At 41.7% G+C, this 23142-nt stretch overlaps 1 protein-coding gene across 2 annotated transcripts; it reads left to right on the forward strand.

The window, feature by feature from the left end:
* Positions 1 to 381: 381 nt before the first annotated feature.
* LOC142564566 (3-oxoacyl-[acyl-carrier-protein] reductase FabG-like) lies at positions 382 to 21879 on the forward strand. 2 transcript variants are annotated; one of them, XM_075675614.1, is made up of 10 exons: positions 382 to 488; positions 7505 to 7592; positions 8623 to 8762; positions 11112 to 11204; positions 12304 to 12389; positions 15274 to 15367; positions 18201 to 18270; positions 20866 to 20902; positions 21110 to 21173; positions 21523 to 21879. In XM_075675614.1, the coding sequence occupies exons 2-10, from the start codon at positions 7541 to 7543 to the stop codon at positions 21679 to 21681; spliced, it is 795 nt and encodes a 264-aa protein (XP_075531729.1). In that variant the 5' UTR covers positions 382 to 488; positions 7505 to 7540; the 3' UTR covers positions 21682 to 21879. The 2 variants fall into 2 exon arrangements, with proteins under 2 accessions (XP_075531729.1, XP_075531730.1); XM_075675615.1 differs by having other exon boundaries at positions 406 to 488; positions 7523 to 7592.
* The last annotated feature ends 1263 nt before the right edge of the window (positions 21880 to 23142 follow it).

The raw sequence follows: 23142 nt of genomic DNA on the forward strand, positions 1-23142 counted from the left end.
GTTAATAGTTTTTTACCGCAAAGAAGCGCATGGGCACGAGAGAAGGCACACAGGACACAGGGCTACTAAAAACTGACGCTTTATTGTAATATGCGTTTCTTGTATTGTATTGCGTTACTTCGGGCTAAAAACTATTAACGATACCAACTAGCCCACCATCCTGCTTTGCTAGACAAACCTTTACCGCGCCAAACCACGACGAATAGATTAACGTTTAAAGGTGCATTGCGGGCAATGCGAAAAAAGTGAACCACATAATAAAACTACTTCAAAGATATTAGTAATATTAGGTAGACAGATAGGGGAGACATTCGGCGAAACATGCAAAAGGCTTGGTAGCGCAACCCACCACCCAGTTTCAAAGAGAATACTCATAGCATTCGTCCAGCAATCCTTACTTTTTTGTTTTGCTTATTTATATCGGCAGTTGAGCGCTTGTAGATTGTGCGTTCGAGCTGTTGTGGCGCCGGCTCTCGTGGGTCCATTGAGTGAGTATTTCGTTTGTATATTTCTTTTAACTCTTGCCAGGTTTGCTGCCGGCAAGCGCTTGCATTTCGCTGTTTATTCTTTGCGAACGAGCGATAACGTCTCCTATGCAGAGGGCGCCGACCCTCACGACTGACATTGCAAGCGACGCAAAAATAGGAAAAGAAAGAGCGCGGCGCCGGTTTTATCGGGCTAGTGCGGTGCAAGCATGGGTGCAAGTGCACTGATTTTACTTTCTCACTTTGCCGCGGAGTTCTCCATTCCTCGAATTCGGCGAAGGTCGGCAGCCAACCCGGCATCTAGTAGTGCGAGTTAACTATTGGAAATCTTGCGGTAATTGCCTGTTACTAGCACTTGGTTATGCAAGGGTTGTTTGAACGGTGGCATTGAGCTTATGTCGTTCCGCTGTGTTACGGAACGCCCACTCACGGCTGTAAAGTGAAAGCTTCCAAACTTATCCCATCGTGGGCCGCAGTCTCGTTTCGTGAGCCCTCAAGCTTTGTCAATTTGGTGTGCGTACCTGTCGCAGTTACTTTTGCGAGGCCGGTTCATTGAAAGTAAGAGAGTCGGAAGAGTTGTGACGAGTGCAGAAAAGTGTTATTGCTTTGCTACCTAAATTACAAGCACTGCACTGCGAGTTAGTGCTGGCAGATTTACAAACGAGCATGCAAGAACAGCAATGTAGCCTTGTTACTGTTGTGCCTAATATTAGTTTACGTTCTGTGCCGCTGTTTATTTTCTTGTATTAACACAGCACTGTGTTACATTTCATCTGCACATTTCCTGCACCTTTGTTGCCTGCCTTTCACTGTGGCGGTATTCTTGGACGATCACCCCCGCGTGCCAATACACGGTGGCATCAGCCAATCAGCGCGCACTGAAAGTGATATCTCTTAACGTGATCGTCCGAGAATTGTTCCTCTATACACAGTTCATGAGGTCTTTATTAATACGGCGTGATATTGGAATGGGCGTTAACTGACGGACAAAACTAGCAGAGACTCGGCAGGCCATTTCATTTTATGAATGAAGCTTGCTTATATTGTGTTAATTCAACTGGTTACGGCAGACTCGGTACTGTTACTAATAGTGGTTGCTAATTTACATTACTTCTAATAAATTACTAATCAAGGCCTTGATGTTATTAATGTGTCAAACCAAACGTATAACATGCAAGACTACTTCATTATTGTTAAATTGATTTGTGTATAGCTTGCAACCGTATACTAATCGTCGTTGAGTAAAGGCGCTTTCCCACAATCATGAAGAAGCTGGTCTTTTGCGTTCAAGAAGGGCTGTGGGTAGACATCTGTCTGTTGAACTCCTTAAACCTGGTGACCCTGGTGGCATTGCAAGCAGATGCACTGAAATGTAGCCACTCTTTTCAAACACAAAGGCCACATTGTTTATGCATCTATAGAAATACTTCTTTATGAGACGAGGGTCGCTCACATATGTGACACTTTTTGCTGAGACACATACTGTACTACGGCATGTAGGACTGATGTCAAAATTGTCACTGAGAGTCATCTTTGAAGCTTTATAGACATGCAGTCCAGTTCTTTGAAAGCCTAGTCAGTGGCATTGCTTTAATACAGGCAAAAGCATAGCCACAGAATGCATGGGATGCCACATAATAAATATCACCTGTGGCGTTCCTCTCTGTAGCTCTGTTAGTTTTCAGCCTCTGCAAGAGTGACAAGAAACAATTCTTGGTAGATGCACTATAGTCGGATATAACTTAAGTCTGCAGTGAAGCCGCCCCGCCCATGCCCTCATAAGCGCCAATCACTGCTACTCCGTGAGGCTGCAAATAATTAGTACTTCAAACTTCTCCTGTTACCCAAATAAGGCGGTAACCACAAAAATAAAATTACTAGCACATAATTTCATACATTTTCCCTCGCATATTATAGTAGAATGGCGAAAGCCCAATTCTTTATTGAACTGAAATGAAATGCTTGCTTCGCTGCAATTATTTATTGTCAAGTTTCACTTCAGTTGGCAGTGAAATTTCATGAGTAAAACGAGCTCAGCAGTGAAATTAACTGTACCCCAGACTTTTGAAGATTTAATTATGGGTTTGTCCGTACCAAGCCCATCATCTGATTATGAGGCATGCCGTAGTGGGGGACTCCGGAAATTTCGACTGTCTGGGGTTCTTTAACTGGCAGCTCAACACTATTGTTGACTTTACAGAAATATCTGGAAATACCATACAATACCAAATATTAGTCTGTGCCTTTCAATTTACCTTAATTTACGTACCTGCTCAACAGATGTAGTCACGAAAATGTTGACCGTGAGCAGTAGCAGATGTTTTGGTGACGAAACTCAAAGACCTCATCAGTACCATCTTAGTGTACGTGGTGGTCATATTATCACTAACGCAAACATTTTTTCCTTTAAGAAAGCTAGTATTTTTTTTCTCCATTGAGGCACATCTCAAGAACACACATTTACTTTGCCAAACCAAGTGCCAAACACAAGTTTTGGACCATACATTTGCCTCTAACCAGCTGGCCAACAATATTTTTGACTCGCTATATCTCACTTACTTTTCAGAAAAACTATTTCATATTTTATTTGGTATGTATTTGAACAATATCAAGAAGAAATAAAGCAATAAAAACATTCAAGGTCAGGTGTTTCTTATCCTGCCAGTTAAAGGGCTAACATGCACCTAAATCTAAGTACATGGGTCTTTTCACATTTTGCCCCCATCGAAAATGCGGTCACCGCAGCTGGGATTCAATCCCATGCCCCCGTGTTCAACAGCCCAACCAAGGTATATGTAAACTGGTAGCGAAACTTCCATAGAAGCCCACATGTCAAGAAAATGGGGCTCGTAACTGTCGCCATCTACGCATCGTGGGGACAACTAACAGCAAGCAAAAATAAAAAAAATTAAAGAAGTGACGTCACAACCGGAAATGGCAGTGACATCAAATGTTATGCTGCTTGGCATGAATGTTTGAATTTCTTTAGCATGCAGCATTACAGCCGCTACGACAGCAGTTACTTTTCTTTCGAGGCTGAGGCAAGTTTGCGACTCATGTCGGCTTAAATGCCAGCGTCTTCTTTAACACTTAGGAGTGGCGTATGTCTTAATGTGATTGCAATTAGCCCGTTATTGACAGCAATTGCTTCAGTAGCTTTCTTAGGAAAGTGAGTGAATAGGATGGAAATAAATGGCACTGCCAAAGAGCTTTCAAAATCAACTTCACTTTTATTCATCTTGAATAATGCAACCATTATAACTGACCAAAGAAAACATGTTTCAGTGATGAAAAGTACTATGGCCAGCAAACAGTTGTAAGGCACAGCAACATATGTGAATCCTTTTCACAGAATCATTCATAATTCCTTGCGACACCATGTATTCATATCCGAAAATTATCGGACAACATTGCCCCACGTTATCATTTAGAAAACATTCCACTTACTAGTTTTGCTGCCTGTCGGACACTCGGAGCCTGTGTTGCAGAGGGCAAGCATAGCGCGACGCATCTTCGCGGGGCGTTTTGCATTTATCGTTACAACAAGACAACCGCGTCAGATGCCGTAGCGTGAACTTGCATGATAACAAAAAAAAACCTGCACTCACACCTTTCACCAACGAATGCAGTGTGCTTGTTCATGCAAAATTTGAAGTTAAGTGCACGCCACACTTTGAAGGAACACGCAAGGAAATAAAAAAAAAAGAAACTCGGATAAAACTGCCGCGTTCAAGGGAGCAACGCCTTTCCTCATGACATAATAGCTGGCTTGCACAGCCTTGCCAAGTCTTGCACCAGAATCACTGGTTGGTTGGGGTCGCCAAAAAAGAACTAATAAATTGTGAAATAGAAAATAACTTTCATTCTTCTTGGGCAGGAAAAATATCTGAAACGGAAAGTTTACTCGTATGCCAGTGTTCTGGTTAAAAATTTTAGAGAATTTTCGTACACATAGGTTTTCTAATTTCAGTGTTTTTACCACCCTCACCTAGTCACGCTTCAATCATGCACCACTGATACCTTTGGAGATAGGTTTTGGCAAACTTTTCGTTCCAAGCTTCGCTTGGTCCAACATCATAGCCACTAAGCAACTGCGGCAGGTAGACTTTTGAAGAGTAAAATGCTCAGACTCCATACAATTTGTCCATGTCTATTGCACACCTTATTGCTTCTGTCACTGAAAAGACTGTTCAAGAACAGCAGACGCTCCAGAGGTATCAAGTACGGGGCCATTTTGAAAGGCTGCATGACGATGATTTTGTTTGCTTCTGTGATTGGCTGGCGGAGTAACACAACCCTATGGGGTTCGTGTGCCTTGGTTGCCAACTGCTGTTTTTTTAAGTTGTATCTTACTGTAACAAAAATTATACATAATTGTTAAGACACTATATGAACCACTTAATTCCAGATTCCTTTCCTCTTGTCATTCGTTTTCACACACATTACAGCGATAGATCTCACCATCGCTCCACGCGTTATCGTTGGTGCCACTAATGGGATCGGGCCCGTGCCCTGCCTCTGTGAGAGTACAGGACATGAAAGTATTCATACTCTTATCTAAAATGTGCTTTCTTGAAACCTATACACAGCTTCTGTTTATTATGCACATTTCAAACTTTCATAATTAAGCACCATCGTTTTTATATGGCTATATACCGCATTCACCACTGAGAGTACCATTTCTTCTTAACATACTTGCAATACTAGATTTTAGAACATTGCTAGTTCTGGCACTATCTGGCTATGGATGACCTTACACAATAACATACCATTAGTCGTGTACCAGAGGTGGGCTGCCTTTGTATCTATGCTGCTCATGAAAACAAGGTATGCACCAGCACATGTCAATGGGATATGGCACACATAACTCCATCGCGCTTTCATAATAAAAAAAGGAGTGAGAATTGCTTTTTCATAAAGGTGTACTGATAACATGCAAGTCGTCCAGCTGCGTTATCTCTGTGGCCACTGCAGTTACATGAATAACCTTATCAATCTTTTGCCCGCTGGATATGATACATTCTCAGAACAGTGGGCTGAAGCTGTGATGATGTACATGAATACCCAAGTGATGTAAACACAACTGTACTCACCATAAATGTACTCGTGAAACCTTTCATTAGGGCAGTGTCCTCTCAGACATACTTCCTGCTGCCAGGTCAGAGCAACAGCATAAACTACTCCTCTAGGGCAGTTCACGAACCTATTTCTATGTTTTACTGTGCACTCTTTCCTGCAAAGCACTTTTGAGGTCGGGACAAAGTCATTCTGTGATGAGCTTCATGTTCTTAATAAAAGAAATGAAAGCAGAAGAAAAGACAACTTCCTGCTTGCGGGAGCTAAATCCATGACCTCCACACAAGGCTGTACACAGGAATTTTTTCGTGTTAATCAGTCACATCATTGACATGTAAAAACATATAACTAGGGTCCTTTGCTTTCAGGTAAAACCCGATAAGGCTAGATTTTTGCACTTTGAACAAAATTTATCAGGTTAAACCTGATGTCTCCCTGAAGTTTTCCTTAAACAATAATAGTAAATGCTGGTGTGACAGAACTAATGGACACTGCTGACCTTTTGTTAAGATGTATTGTAATAATTATATGGTGCAACTGTGGCATATGGACCTCTTTTTCACTTAACACCAGCAATAACTGGCATATAAAAATATATTTCTTGCCTACTGACATGTGAACAAAAGCTTGTTGCTTTATTAGCAGCATTTAATTGAATGCAACAGTGGTGTACCATATTACACTTCCCTCTCGTCACATACATCTAAAAAGCGGTAATGCGCTAGGAATTGAAACAATGCAGCACTGATGGTGCTTTGCATTGTGAACAGTAGCTGTAACATCGAGATGTTTACCTAACTACTTTATGTTCAAAGACAGGTAATTCTGTTCATTTTGTTGCAAGAGCATGCATTGGGAAACGGTAAAGCAGGACGGCAACAAGCAAGGTCGAAAAGCCTGACAGGTCTAGCATGAACGCAGAAATGCTTGCAATGCATATGATAAGGTATGTCAATAAGGGCTTGCAAAATAAGGAAAAGCACGACACCTTCTGTGCAGTATGCCTATGTGCACTGTTTTTTACGCTTTTCTTTTCTTTATTAAAAAATATGCAGACGAAATTCAAGAATGGATTGCCAAACCCATCTCTATTTGTTGTTTTGTTAATGTGGTTTCTTTTAATAATGCCTGGCAATGAGTATTTGTAGATATGGGTTCTCCATATGATTTGCGAGCAGCTCTATTTGCCATTATGTTATCCTGCAAGTGATTTCACTTGTTTAAAAAATGTTCGTGTCCAAAAGGAAACCATCGCTTGTGCCAATCATTTATAAATGTTGTGGAAAATCACTAATGTTGGACTATCAGACAACAAAAGCCTGAATTTCTCCCCACTCTTCCTCTTTAATATTAACACCCAACTTTTACCCCTACCCCCTTGAATAAAAAAAATACAAAACCCGAAAATGAAGGACCCTACATGTAATGCATATATTGACATGTACATGTAATATAATGATATGAATGTAAGTTGGACTGGGCAGTACATCACCGCAGTGATCATGAGGCTGTTGGGACTCCCTAAACCTCCACTTGGTTACAGACCTGCCTTCACATGACGCTCATTTTTTAATTGAGCTTAGACAGTGGCTGTCTCCCCATTGACTTCCTTTGGTATTCGTGCACATGTGCTAAACCTAAATATAATCCTCATTTGTAATTCTGCGTTTCAGTTCAAGAAAACGAAAGTTAATTTCTCCTATGCTTTTTTTTAACTTCCTAATCCTATAATTTCTCAGTTCCTAGTGTAGCACTACAGGATGTTTCATGTTGCAAAATTTTCCCGGCAGTGATTAAGCGAAGGCGGAACTTGAGGGGGCATTGCTCGCGATTTTACAACCGGCATTTCAGGGAGTGACTTTATTACGTCCTGTGCATGCCTGCTTAAAGGCTCAGAAATGGTCTGCTTGTGCTACATTGCCTGCTTACGACCTCTGCTGCAGTTTTTGTTCCAACTGCAGCTGCACCTGTGACAAGAAATGCCTCCCGAAGCGATTATCAACCTGTCGGGCAAGGTGGCCATCATAACAGGTAAGAGACGGCCACATACTCAAGTCTGCCACAGTGGCCCGGTGCCTATGACTGGTGGGCATTGTGTGAATGTTTAAAATTTCAAACACAAATGAAATGCTTCTGTTCTATATCGAATCGGTCAGTTTAAAATTTTCGTTTCAATTTCTCAGGATATTCGACACCTTGACCAAACATTAGCACTTGATACCTTTGTCAGAGCTAGCCTACTGTGAAAATAGAGGGTATATGCATAGACGAGCCATTCCAAGTTATTGTGCATCGTAAACCGACCATGAAGTATGGCAGCATTTTGCATTTTAATCATTTTGACACTGCCCCATTGAATACACTTCCAAATGCTATTTCTTGTAATGAAGGGAGTAAAAATATTTTACCGCCTGTTTATTCATGTGATATTAAAGCCCGCATATAAGGAAAAACTTGTGTTTGATTTAAATTGTAATAATTTTAATACCCTTAATTGTGCCATTCTACTGACAGCAACTAAGCTCATGGGTTTACAGAGTTGTGACATTTATTGCTGAGCTTGAGCTGCAAACCGAGCTCAGGCCTTAAAGGTGATCAGGCCTTAAAGGCTACACTGATATTCGTTGAAAATGCTTCTCTGAATGCTGCATGGAGTGCTGCCAGGAAAAACGTAATAACAGTACTTTTCATTAAATGTTTGCACAATGAAAGTTGCATGAGTTTCACACCATAAGGGTTCACTAGTACTTCGCTCAATGAGTGCTGACAAGTTTGTGCAGCGTTGCACCCGCACATCACATACATTAATATCATTCATATCGTATCATTCATACATTCATATCAGAGGAATAATCAGTCATCTTGAACCAGCAGAAGATGCCTTAGTGTCAGTCATTGCATTTTGCATTTAAAATAATTGTACATCTTTCATCAATCACATCTTTTTAAAAGTTCAAGGTCGTGCTGATTTGCTTCGGCACATCTGTGCAATGCTTTTCTGTATCTTGTCTGTGAAGCAATCAGAATGCGAAGGGTGTGCTAATGCATACAATTGCTACAGGTGCATCTTCGGGTATTGGCTGGAGCACAGCCAAGCTGTTTGCGAGGCTCGGGGCCAGGTTATCTCTCAACGGCCGGAAAGAGGATAAGCTAAAGGAAGTTGCAGAAGCATGCCAGCAGTACATGCCGCAAGATGCCAAAGTACGCAGTTCACACCTTTGCCTCATTTCTTGAATGTTAGTGTTCTAAAAGCTTTTACAGTAAATATATTAGTGGGACATCCACAACCTTTTTCATGTGGCAGCAGCATGCGGTGGTGCGCTCAGTATCAAATCAGTGCCAGCAACACAACCCCTGCGTTGGAGTCCCCAATTTTTGCTTTGAAGCATAATTATCAACGATCATAAAAGTAACCTCGCATATTTGTCACTCGAGTAGACATCAGCTTCTTTTTACTGTTCTTTTAGCCAGTAGTTAGTCATTTTTATTTTGAAACACAGATTTGTAAAACACTTCAGTGTACTTTAAGCAAATATTCTAGAAGGACGATCATGAGGAATGTCAAAATTAATTGTGTTAGTAAAATATGTTTAAAATACTGTCAAGGTCCCCTCCTATCATTACCTGAGGCTTGGCAAACCAGAAAATAACCTGCCATAGTTGCTTAGTGGCTTTGGCATTACGCTGATGAACATGAGGTCTTTGGACCAAATCCCGGCCGCAGTGGCATCATATTGACAGGGGTGAAAAGCAGGAACACCCGTGTCCCGTGCATTCGATGCATGTTAGAGAACCCCAGTTTGTCAAAGGGAATCTGTAGTCCCCCACTACGGCATGCTTCATAATCAGATCTTGGTTTTGGCACGTAAAACCTGAGAATTCAATCTAATTTAAGCCAGAAAGTAAACAAAAATGAAAGATGGGTTGCAGTGCCCCTCTGATGCTCCTATACCAGCTCCCCGTGGGACTGTGACAGGTTGCCGTGATCTTTGGTAAATTCTTTGTCGACAAATAAAAAATGCATTTGCATTCCAGTCAAACCAATTGCTTTGCCTAGAATACAATCGGAACTTTTTCTGCACAAAACCTTGAGTATGAGAAAATACTTTGCAATTTGTCATCACATTGGCATACTGTAACCTTGACTTTGATACTTTAAATAAAGTTCTTTGAAAAAAAAGGAGGGGGGCATGAATTCCAACCGTAATCTTTTTTTCTCTTAATAACACTTTATGCAGTGATGGAATGAAGAGAGTTTTCATAGAACTCGTTTTCAGTCTAAACTAATTTACTATTGCTACTTAGTGCCCCTTTAAGCCACCACTTTATCAATTATCTATTAGTTGGTGCCTTACCTATACCTAATCCGCATTAAACATAGCTTTAGTCCTAATGTTTTTCTTTGCAGTCCCTTAAACTTTTCTTCACAGCTTCATCTTCTGAAAACTTTGGTAGTTAGAGGTATATCAGCTCTCAACTAACTGCTGCATTGAATGCTAATGGTGCTCCCTGTATGTTGATGTGCGTTCGTACTAGTCGTGAATGTCTTATTTTTAACTTTTAATAACCTTGCTTATTGATAAAGTTTCAGTGCAAAAGTTGGGAAGGACGTAGACGATATGACCGATAACACCCTTTAAAGAAACCTAACTTTCATGCAGTCCTCTTTTGCTGATGAAAAAAGCTAGCCCATCAAATGTTAAGAGAACATGTGGAAACATGTTGTCATGGATTAAAATTCTCTCAAGCGTAAAGCTCATTAAGTGTGAGCATAGTTCATCACGCTTAAACAAACAGCTCCGCTTCTTCCCTGCTGCATCAGCTGCTTTCAGTGTGCATCCTTGCTCCATTTCAAAGACAAAGCTTTGAATGTAAGGCTCACAGCATATCTAATGATGAGGCTTGCGTTTGAGACTACTGCTATGGCTGGCACACAAGTGTATTGTTGTAATTCTTTTTAATTTCACAGGCATTCTTTTTCTACTTTTTTATTTTTTGTCATAAGTAAGGTTCACACAAAACGATTTGTTGACGTTTTGTCGAAGTCCGTTTTGTTAGACAAAACATAGGTTGTTGCTATTACCAGTAATTTCTCAACAACCTCCATGACTTTTGGATTTACACCGTATTCTATAGGCAAGTTGATAGGAGTTAGCGAATTAAACTTATGGCGTACTCTGTGGCTATGGCATTGCACTTCTGAGCTCGACGTCGTGGGTTCAATCCTGGCCGCAGAAGCCACATTTCTATGGGTAACAAATACAAAAACACTTGTGTACCTAGGTTTAGCTGCTCATTAAAGTACCTCAAATGGTCAAAATTAATCGTAATTCTCCTATTATGGTTTGCCTCGTAATCAGGTTGTCGTTCTGGCATGCAAAATTCTGTAAATCCCCAAGCTAGCTTGACCTCGCTCGTGAAAAAAGAAATGCCCATGATTTTTTTTTTATCCTGATGACATTTAGTCCGGACAGCCATTATAAGGTGGGAATTGAATCTGTGCATAAAATTGTTGAATGCAATGTGCATAAAAATACCTTTCCTTTTCAGATTCTCCAAACTCCAGGCGACCTAAGGGACACCCAGTTGGCAGAAACCCTCATAGAATCAACAAGTAAAAAGTTCGGTAAAATTGACATTCTGGTACGTCCCTACTTTAAATCATTTTCTCCCTGTTACATACATTGAACCTCAATATAGTTAATTGTCAGATGTGATCAAGCAAACCTAAAATGTCTGTCAGTGATATCGGCATGTAAGGAATGCATGCTCATAACCAATATTGGACATAACAAAGTTAAATTAAAACCTCGTTGATATATTCCCATTTCATACGATTTCCTAGCACTAACTTCTGCGATCATGAACACAAAAAATTACCCAATACAGTTACGCTTCTTCCTTACCAGTTAATACATTCCCGAAAAACGCTACCTTTGGCGGCAACGTTCAGTACATCGCCAAACTGCGATCGTATAATGTTTTACAGCTGTTACATCCCACATGAACATGTAAAGGCGCGAGGCACGCACGATCGAGAGCGCGTAGATTCCCATTGCGGCAGGTTACCCGCAGTCGTGCCACGTCATGTGAAAATGCCAGTGCATACTCGGTTTCCTCGTCCCGTACCAGCAAATCTCCTCACGGGTCACCGCATGTCGCATTCACAGTTATGGCTGCCAACCCTACTGTGATTAACATCTTCACCTGTTCCACGGGATGTGCGGCATAGTGTCTCGGAAAGTGCACTGCGTGCTTTTTGTAGGCTATAACCCAAATGCGTCGCCGTTCCCTGCTGGCGTCGGTGGGAAGTGATTGTCGTGTTTCAGTTTGGCAGCAATGTATTCTGGCGTTGCTCACCAGCTCGATTTTGTTTCGGTTTCCCTTTGCTGTCTTAAAATACTGTGCAATAGGAAATGGCCCCACCAGGTCTGCGTGCGTTCGCGTCTCATGCTTTAACAATTTGTGCAGCACTTCACATTACGTAAATGTCGGCTAAAGTTCAGTCTGCCAAATATTTTAGTGACTTCAGATCGTTAATTCCCATCGTTAGTATGCTTTCCTCACACATTTTTTCTTCTTTTTCAAAATGTATCAACAAGGTTTCACTGTATTTTGTCATATGGGACTTCAGTGTAGTGAGGGTCAACTGAATCTTTTAGAACTGATTGATCATGTTTACTGGAAACTTTTGTGAGATTCTGGTGCTGTCAACTAGCCTGTTGTTCATTTATTCGTACAGGTCAACTGTGCAGGCATAATTGCAAATGGGAGTATTGAGAACACGTCTCTCGAACAGTACGACGAAATGTTTGCCATTAACGTTAGGTACGTATTATCCAAAGTACTATTAGTACTTTGGGGCCTACTGTATTTCATTTTCTTGCGTACTGATTTCCGAGCGGATCAGAAGCACTGACCTTAAAGTGGGGCTAGTACTAGCACTTTTCCTCTAAACAATTTGCAGTGTCTCTTTAAGTATAATCTGCTGATCCCATGCTCAATTCTTTTTTTTTAGTCTTTTTTTTTTTTTGTGAGAGACGATAGAATCAAAAACTTCATTTTTTACGTACTTTTGCCCTGTACAAGTGCATCGCAATGAACAGGTCTTGCAACTAATATGAATGAAGCAAAAAAATCCTTGCAGCTTACTGGACGGTATAACTTGGATTTACAGCTTTCCAAGGGAACTTGAAAGTGGTTCTCTGTGTATCATCAGATCAATTGACAGTGCTGTCAACTTTAGGGAAATTTCCCTAGATCTAGTTATTTTGTGCCTAATTTATGGAAATAGTGACATTTGTTCAAATGTAAAAAAATGTTGTGCTGTGACATTGAAGCTGCAAAACTGCTGATGTGATGGGGTGCTTTGATCTGCCACTTGCAAATTACCTTCGTATTAAAATACAAACTGTGACTTTTGATTGTACAGCAGCACAGTGAAAACATCTAGTCCAGTAAAAGGCGGTGTGTAGATGCCTTGGGCTTGTTAACGAAGTATTGCTACTGTGATTTTGCCTATCATTCCTCCAACTGGGCTGTCGATGTCCATACAGTCTGAGTGAAATATTTAATAACTGCCAAAACAAACGTCTGCTGGAACGTCAAACAAAGCAGCACAGGCAAATCTGTGTATAAGCAGGCACATGTACCTTGAGCAACCTTCAACAGTCGCATTAGTCGTGTGTGGGCGAATTTTGCTTTGAAGGAAACAAAAATTAACCGCGTATCTTTGTGCTTTGTTGCAAAATAATGCAGCGTGTGGTGATGCTACATCAGTACACAGCATTAAAAAATGTGAGGTCAACCCCTATGTGTACATTGGGGTCATAAGCGGTGCACTTTTTTGACACTGCTACATTCTGTAATGGAGGTCCGGTGCCCATCCTCCATACAATTCAGTTAAGCTTCTGTATAATCTCGGCACTTTGGTCTAGATGCAAAAAAAATCTTCAGGCAACAACACAGTGTATAAATGCTGACGTCGTCTTCTGTGAATATGGCTTTGAGCAGGAAGCTGTGTTGTTAGCATAACAACTTGCACTGCGGCATCATTTTAGCTTGAGTCCTACGACTTTATTATTTAAATATATTGATAGAAAAGCGCCAAATGGTCCATTGAGCAAAAATAACCGGCAGCGTCCATAGCGGAGTAGCTTCCCTCTGGCTGCAACGCTACATCAGGAGCACACCTCATCGCTCATGACGCTGGGTCACGCTTGCACACTCAGGCCTCGATGGAGCAGCATGGGCAAAAGGGAACACCTTCTGCCGCGGTATTGCGTGAGGGAGAGGACATTGGCATGACACCATGTCTCCCACGATCTCGCTCTCGGAAGCCATCTTCCTTGTCCGCGCAAACTCTCACCTGCGTTCTCACTGCGCCTTGGTAAGGCAAGATCAAAACGTGCTCGCTTGCCCGCGAGGAGTTTCATAACTCAAAGGACCGCTCAGCAGCATTCAATTGGCCATTAATGCTTTCACATTCACAACTCATAAAACGTGCTTAATAAGTGTCCTCAGATTTTTTTTTAAAATGAGCTTTGAAATAAATAAAACTTTCCAGTCTATTTCATAACGTAAAGCTTTATTACTGAAATTGTACTGACAACCTAAACATTTTGCAATATATCTAGGGAATCTATCTAGGTTGCCAATCCCGTCCGCAGCAGCCACATTTCGCCCCGGCAAAATGCAAAAAGCACCTGTGTCACATGTATTGGGGGCACATGAAAGAACCCCAGGTGGTCAAAATTAATCCGGAGTCGCCCACTACGACACGCCTCATAATCGGGTCGTGGTTTTGGTGTGTAAAACCCCAGAATTAAATTTTTTGAAGCCTCCTTTAACTAAAGCAGTGTGCGCATACTGTCAAACTGCAGTAGTCTGTTGCCACTGATTTGCTGTGAAAGAAATTAAGAGTGAGCCTAAAATAAAAATGCGAGAGACAGCATGCCTGCCAATTTTCAGTTTTGTCCGCAAAAGCCCATTTCTAGCTGTCGTTTGTGATTGTCATATTGACACAAATATTTTACGGTTTTTCATGTGCATGTAGCTTAAGGCGGAAACAACTTTGAAAAAAAAATGTAATGTCACTAAAGGATTTTTTATAGCCCAATATTTGGAGCTATTCATTATATGCGCATACCTGCACATCGGGGACATCAACTGATAGAACCAATGTACAACAGCAACCAAATATTTGGCAGCTGTTACATGAACGTTGCATTAATAAACTTCATAAACATAGACGCTTGTCTGCGGCACAGATCATTGTTGCTGCGACTATATAGAGCGGAGTGCCTGTTCATAGAATCCCTACAGAACAATCTGAATCTTTGATAAAGAGTAAGCATATTGAGCAATCAAATAATTTTGTATTTTTTACATACCACTATAGGGATTTTTGAATTCTAAGGTTTGCAGGTCTGCATTAGGTACATTTTATATCTTTGAGTGTTCAGATAAAAAAAAACACCACCCACAATAACTTTTCGGGTTATCTTAAAAGTGAACAAATTTTCAAGGCCGTTGGCCGAACAATGTCAAGTTGCATTCTTGTTATCAAGTTAAGCAGCTTTGCTTGCTGGAACAAACAGGAACACAACACAGCCAGTCTATCAGCTGCATGTCTCGTTGATATGGAAAAGTCAACATACCTCTGATGGCAACGCATTTATCACTGTCTCAATATTCGTTCCCATCTGTGCAGGACGGTCTTGCACCTAATGTCTCTGGCCGTGCCACATCTGATCTTCAGCAAAGGAAGCATTGTCAACGTGTCTAGTGTCACTGGTATCAGATCGGTATGCCTCAGCTCCTTCCTCCATTATAATACAGAAACTTTAATGTCAACGTTACAAAGATCATTCAACAATCTATAGATGTAGAGATTTCTAGAGGGATTCTAGAGGCACACATTGAGTTAATCTATAACTTTGGATAAGCTTGTGCAGAATTCAAATGTTTGTTTCATGCCGTGAGATGACTTGCAGAAAAAATTGCAGCTGGAAAGGCCATGTGATTGTGGACTTCTAATCGCCCTTGGCATGTAGGGTGGTTTGTCAGAATCGTAATCTGCCTCTGCAGTATTGCAGATTATGCTCTTCCCTTTTCTAGTGCTTCAGTGTAAGCACTGAGGGGACAATACCAAAATAAATTCCATAAAAAATTGGCCAGCATTATTGTTCAGCAGGCACGGGTACTATTGTTGCTCAGTGCACAGTCACTTTTGCCAATCCTGATAAGGATTATAATCATTCATGCTCATCCACAGCAACTTTAATTTTGTCATACTCTCATGTGAATGATGTACATTTTTACCATCTTTAAGGACATAAAAAACACTGACTATGCGAAGCCAGAACAATCTGTCACGTGATTATAGAGTACCACAAATGTCTGCTTATAATAAGCGGAACTTGCCTCCTAAATACTACTTTATTGTAGCATGAAAAGTCATAGACTGAGATTAGAACACAAGATGAGTGCTATCCATCTTTCCTAAGTTTAATTTTCCTTCAGGGTCACTTTTCTTGATGCACAATCGCACTTGTCCTGCAACAAATGAAGTATATACAGTCATACCCAGTTATAACGAATTGACTTATGCACTAAAAACAGTTTGATAATGGGCCCCTCGGTTAACCCCCTTTCTTCTTGATATACTATTTAGTAATCTGATGTACGCAAAGTTGCCTTTGGTGAACTTGAACGAACGTTTGTGATGCATTCATTACATAGTCAACGTCAGATGATTTCTTAGGGCTCTCTACGGACCCCAAAAGCATCCGAAAAGCCGGGAATTCCGAAAAAAAAAACGAATGTGTGCCTTCAATTTTCCTCAAGGGCTCGAATTGCCACAGCCACGTCCCTAATAGCTTTAATGGCCTGCCAGTACAATTATTAGGCGCCTTAGTGCTTTGACTGCCACAGGAGACGGGGTGCATGCAAGTATAATTAGCACATTTTACATTGGGTATTGTTGACCCTATAATGCTGCTGTATTGCAGCAAAGCTGACTTTTGGGAACCAGCATTATGCAACGCTTTAAGCCCTTGCCGTTGTGTCCGCACTTTGACACCATTGACAGAGAATGACAAAGGCTGGGTGTGCACCATTAACGACAGGGTAATGAGGGTAATTGGGTAATGAGGTAATGGCAGAGTAATTTCTTTAAATGAGAAACATGGCAGTGTATAGCAGGAAGCTCGATATCAAATGTCGAAGTAGTAGGTCTAATTTAGACAGCGCAAAACGACGACTGTGGCTGCCAGTGAATCAGCGTGCCAGTGAATAAATAGCGGCGGTGGTGACTTCAATAAACGCAGTTTCATACTTGAGGCTATGGCAGAAAGTCAGAAAAACTGGATGACAATATCTTCTCCTACGTAGAAAAAAAAGCCAAGATGGAATTCGTTTATTGAAAACAAAACTACGCCTAGTAGGCAGTAATTTCTAACAGTGCTGTGAACTTTTTCTCAGCATCATTAAAAACATAGTTCTAGATGTGCAAGATTGTGTAAGCCTGCCCCAGTCCACTCCAAAAAGAAAGTATACCCCGAACACATCTTTCACAATGGGAAAACGGCTTTGCGGCTATGGCAGCCGACGCCCCGAGTTCTATATATCTAATGTCCACTTCGTTATGAGGGAATTATTTTACGTCAGAATCAATCAACAAATTTTGTACCTTTGATGTAGAGGATAGTTCACTTTATTAAAGTTTTGTGATATTCTGGTTCAATTGTATATATCTGCGACAAACTTTGTGTTACAGTAAATTATGCATTGACTAAAGCCCAAACAGACCCTGGTGTATATGTGTCTGGCTACTCGTCTGTGTCAGCTTGTGTTTCAAAATCTGTATGCACCTAAGGGCAGAACGGGCGACTGGCCTTACAAGGTGCACACAAATGTACGCTTCTTCCATGTAACGCCATGGCCTGCGGTCCAGCCACAGTTGAAAAGGCTACGCTCATGTGATCGCCATCAAGTACAGTTTGAATGCGCCACAGCGTTGAATACACGTTAACAGGGAATTTGCATGTACCAGTTTCGGCTACCCTTGATCCATGAACCTCTGCATGTTGGGGCACACAGCCAGTCGCCTCAACGTGTGCGCCGATATCCGACATGGGTAGATTGGCATGCGCAATGTTCCATTGAAGTCTCTGATATAAGGACTTCTATCTGTGCATTTTTCATATCTCTTTTTCTTTTTCTGATGCACGAAGTCACTCTTTGTTATTGTTATGACAGGCATGTAGCTACTGGTTTTGAGAGACTTAGGGGTATGGTCATGTGCATGTGCCATTTTTTGTTGTGGATTGCGCATAAGACAGATACTAGCAGTATTCTTATGCTGTATCTGCATAAGTATACAATACATAGAAGTTTGCTGTTACGAGGCGCATGCCAGTGCTTGCTTCAATGGGATGGAAATTGAGCCTGAGCCTGCTTTTGAGCCTAAACTTTTGGACTTTCACAGAGGGGTGGCCCCATAAACATTCAAAGTATGCAGAGGAGTTCCTGTCCAAAATTTGAGTGCAACATTGAGTACAAATTAAGCCCTTCATCGAACACCCACAAATAGTCATTACATGTCTTTTACTTTATGCTTGGTTTTCTTTTTTCCAGTTTCAAAACGTGTTGGCCTACTGCATGTCCAAAAGTGCTGTTGATCAGCTGACCCACTGTTCGGCCTTAGGTAAGGTCACATTGCTTTTCTTACTAGGTTGAGCATTCAGCCGTATTATCACGTGATCCCTTCGCCTCACTTGTACTGCCTGTCATGCTGAATGTTGTGTCAGTACGAAAGCCCAGTATGACTGGCTCTCCCAGTCAAGCTGATAGCCCACTTTTTCTCAGGTTGTGTACAGGGTAGCTCAGAGGTAGTGTATAAAGTTAAAATTAAATCATTAGGCTGAAGCAGGATGATGCTTTCTCAGAAATGTACCGAAAAACATTGGGATTCCTTAAATAAAAAAACTAGCAGTCTCATGCTGCAGCCACTACATTTCGGACACAGCTCCTGCCGAGGGGCTACTGTACTTATAGGTTGCTTGGTTTACCAAGAAAAATAAGTGTGAATTTTGGTTACCATGGTTACCACATCATGCACCCCCCCTCCTCCTTTCCCACATTGAGTAATTGAAACCGCTTTCGAATGCCATGCTTTGCGGTACTGCAGAAGCCGGAAGTGACCAGGTGATGCCATAGGCACTATGTTTCAGACATCATTTATGCAAAGACTTGGCAGCGTAGGCAAATTCACATTAGTTCATTTTCTTTTCTTTTTCTTTTTTTGCGAACCATGCAAGTGACAGCTCCAAGTGTTGCCGTGAAAATCAGGACCACAAAATGCAATCTTGCTGTGGAATTTGAGAAAACATGAAGCAGCAGCAAGAGCAAAATCTTTTTTTAATATTTGAGATAAAAACTCGAGTCCCCATACTATTTGAATGATTAAATTTTCACTTTTTATGGTTACCTTTTAAACCTCCCTGTATGTCTTAGTGCATGGCATCAAACACTGTTTGCATGCAGTATACTTGCCTGTTTTGTCTGGAAGAAATTAAAAATGCTGCATGTTACTTGGGTTGATGCCAGACAAACAAAAGTAATGTTATCATCTATCATAATTGCTGCTAAGCCCGAGGGCACGGGATCCAATCCCAGCAATGGTGGCCACATTTCACTGGGGGCGAAATGCAAGAATGCCTGCGTGCCGTGCATTGGTTGCGTGTTAAAAAAAACCAGGTGGTCAAAATTAATCCATAGTCCCCAAATACGGTGTGCATCATAATCATATTGTGGTATTGGTACGTAATGCTCCACAATTAAATTTTCATCATCATCATCATCGTCAGCCTATTCATGTCCACTGCAGGATGAAGGCCTCTCCCTGCGATTTCCAATTACGCCTGTCCTGCATCAACTGAATCCAAATAGCACCAGCAAATTTCCTAATTTCGTCACTCCATCTAGTCTTATGCCATTTAATTTAATTTAATTTTAGTCTATCAAAATGGGGCTGGCCACCTGATTTAAGAGGGAAAAAAATTCGCTGTGGATAAAATGTAATGTAGAGCAGTTTTGCCTTTCTTACAGCAGGTTTTAGTGGCACTGAAATCTTCTCAAAGCTTTCCAGGTGTACATTCACTCCACAATTAATTAAACATGCTTGAATATTCAGACATCTTCACAGACCTGCCACAGACATTATATACACAATGTATCCGAACAACCAAAATTTTGGGCTCTGTTCAGCACTGCTTGGTAATTGGGACTTTGCAAAGAGCTGCGTTTTTCTTTTGATGCATCACCAGCACATCCTCGAAACCAAAAGTAGTGAAGCCTAGTCAGTCATATAGTAGACGGCCATGTCGAAACCATGGAACAAGTCTAGCCAATCTGCTAATTTTTCAATGTTGCATTTGCATTTGCCAGTGTGTGGTCAGCTTGGTCCCACTCCTGTTCGACCCTTGTTTGTTCCTCTACATGTTAAACAGTAACACTGTATCGGGCGACTTTGTCTTTGACTATTATGAACTTTTGTCTCAGAATCGTCAAGCAGGTTCAAATGGCACTAATTCCATTCTTGCTTTGTCGCCGACGAGGGCAGCGATAAAGCCAGGGAACTGCCAAACAGTGACTGTTTTTAAGGGACCTACTCATTTTGGCTTTCGAAGTGGGGTCGACTTCTGTAAAGTTATTAACGAATGCAGATTTAGGGCATACATCAACAAGCTGTTGCAGCAGAATGACAGTGGTAGAAGTAGACTGACCAGTTTGCGTGGAAGCATATGTATGTGAAGCAACACGTTGACAGACTTTTGCCACAAATGTTTAAATATATGCTTATCTTTAAGCAAATCTGTTATTTTCTGGCTCCCAGTTATTAATACTCTCAGGTGGTCCTCGGCGACTCCAAATTATAGGTCAGAAATTGCATTCGGAGACGTTATTCTTAAGATCATGTGTGTCCTGAATGTATCATGGAGTCAGGTGCATAGTAATTAAATTGAGGGAATTGGTCACTGAAGTCGGACGTGATTTTTTTTTAATGAAGGCGTACACAGAAGATAAAATGCAGTAAGACATCTCATGTCTCTACTTGAATTCCTGTGCAGAAAGCAGATAAAATTAAATAGAATTTCACTTGCACCTTCTGGAAGGGCCAGCATATATCAAATTTCAAAGTGACGTGTTCCATCCTCCCATCCCACACTAAATCACGATAACATTAGGATTTGGTGCTGCAATATGTATACATTTAACAATGACCTTCCTCTTTCAACAGAGTTGGCAAGCAAGCAAGTGAGGGTCAATGCTGTCAAGTAAGTTTTTCTGCACTTCAGTCATTGTCGCATTTTATGTTGTTGCACATGGCTTTGCTATTGCTGTAAAAAGTGTGTGCACTCATGCACACATGTGTTTGTGTGTATGGTTGTCGTACAGTCTAACAATGTGAGCAGATGCAAACAACTCATTCCCGTGACACTCGCAGCCAAGCCTAACTTTGCTTTGTATGCTCTTCATTCCAGCCCTGGCGTAGTGGTCACAGAGCTGCAGAAGCGTGGAGGCATGTCGGACGAGTCCTATGCAACAGTGAGTTGAAGATCGAGATCAAGTTGTTGCTGTACTACGGAATGTACTATGGAATGCATGCAACCATGGAATCTAGCAGATTAGACGGAGTGATGATATGTGAAAATTTGCATCTGGTTGATGCAACAACATGAATTGGAAGTGTCTTTTGAGAGACCTTCGTCCTGCAGTAGGCCGAAAATAAGCTGATGATGCTGGTGATGATTATATTGTTAAGTCTAAAACAGGACCGATAACACATCTCACTAAATAATATCCTTTTCATTGCCTTTGTCATTATCATCACCACCTCCACTGCAGCTGTGCAAGTGCAGGAACTAAAGCGCATTTGCTTTTTCTTTGTTCTTAGTTCCTGGAACACTCAAAGACAACTCATCCCCTGGGCCGAGTTGGGAACCCAGATGACGTGGCCAAAGCCATTGCATTTCTGGCCTCGGACGCCGCTTCGTTCATCACAGGAGTCACGCTACCAGTGGACGGCGGGCGGCACGCAACTTGTGCCCGATAACACTTGGCATTGTCAGCGTATTAGAGAGGCGGGTTTCTCCCTGGCGATTCCCCCGGTGATTACTGTGAGAAACCTGCTATGATTTCTACAAGGAGCTTCTGCGGACACATTTCTGAGTCGATTTGTTCTTGTGGTTTGTTTTGCTGTTACGCTTATTTAAGTGCTCTGTTTAATTAAAAGGAATATGTATACTTCACAGATGTTTGCTTTGGTTTCTTCACTCGACTACTCGGACATTTTTGCACGTACAACCGCCACCAAAAATTCAAGGAAATGTAACAGTAGTGTCGAAGTGCTAGTTATATGCAAATTTAGCCTTGAGCTGCAAGGCCACATCACAAGGCAAGGTGCTTCACCATTCGAAGTTTAGTTATCGCCTAGGGAGTTATCGCCTCCCCACCCCTGAGTGTTGAAGCTCCTTTCTCCCCTTTTCATGGTTACACATTCTCCCCTTTACGGGTCACAATTTTGCATTTAGCAAGCGAATAGTGCATGCAGCGCTAGCAAACTCGTGCGTCATTTGTTCCCGTGGCACTGCCTCAGTCCATACGAACTACTCTGTGAAATGGCGGAGAGCCATTTCATCGTAGGGATTTTCGGCTCAGTCGCATTCGCTCATTGCCCGTGCGAGGGCTGCTCCATCTGCACTGTCATCCTGTGTCGTGTGAATGCTAGCTGCGAAGTGATCCGATTCACATCAGATTTCACTTGACTAATTCATCTTCAATCATATTCGTCGTGTGAATCCGGCTTAGCATCACCAAAGGTTTGGGGGGAGGGGGTTAAAGAGCCGCTGGCTGAAGTGGATGAGTCATGCAAATGTAAATGCAGACGTTTTGCAAAGGTTCTAGCATTGTATGCAGTTCTTCTTGCGGGTTATATGTGCAGAGTTTTTTTTTTTCCTTTGCCGTGTTGTAATTGAGGGTGTGGGTTATATGTAGTCGCCGGTTATACGCAGTAAAGTACTTTATTTACTGTTTGTCATAAGGGTGGACCAGGCTGACTACAGGCTGCATTAGGGGGCTCCTTTGGTAAGGCAGAAGTCGCAGCATCCTTGAGAGTGAAAAGAACTTTTGCAATTGCCATCCAGAGATCTGAAGTGTCAAAAACACCACATGAACCACACCACACGGCAATAGGACCAGGGCTACCAAACCTAGGAAAACTTCCCTAGATCTGTGGATTTGGGGCCTGGTTTAGGAAATATTTTCCATATCTAGGGAAAATTTGCGCTAACAAGTGGAGGAAAGAAAAATTGGTCGTTACGTGGAGCTCTTGGCGTGACGGCATGCTTTAAGTTGAATCGGTTCAAATAATCTTCGCATTAGCATGCGAAGTACGACTTGTGGTCACATTGCAGTTCAGCGAATGCCTCTCGCCAAGTAAACGACGTGTGGATATGCCGGGCTTGTTAATGAAGCACAGCCATGCCGCTGATTTATGCGCCCTTTGAATCAAATA

This window comes from Dermacentor variabilis, chromosome 11 (genome assembly GCF_050947875.1).
Source record: "Dermacentor variabilis isolate Ectoservices chromosome 11, ASM5094787v1, whole genome shotgun sequence".
Lineage (NCBI taxonomy): Eukaryota > Metazoa > Arthropoda > Arachnida > Ixodida > Ixodidae > Dermacentor > Dermacentor variabilis.

What these genes read in the sequence shown, in the direction of transcription:
- LOC142564566 (XM_075675614.1), top strand. Translation starts at nt 7,541, where the DNA reads ATGCCTCCCGAAGCGATTATCAACCTGTCGGGCAAGGTGGCCATCATA. An exon ending in GTGTCACTGGTATCAGATCG is followed by an intron (nt 15,368 to 18,200) that starts GTATGCCTCAGC and finishes TCTTTTTTCCAG; the next exon opens with TTTCAAAACGTGTTGGCCTA. An exon ending in GTGAGGGTCAATGCTGTCAA is followed by an intron (nt 20,903 to 21,109) that starts GTAAGTTTTTCT and finishes TCTTCATTCCAG; the next exon opens with CCCTGGCGTAGTGGTCACAG.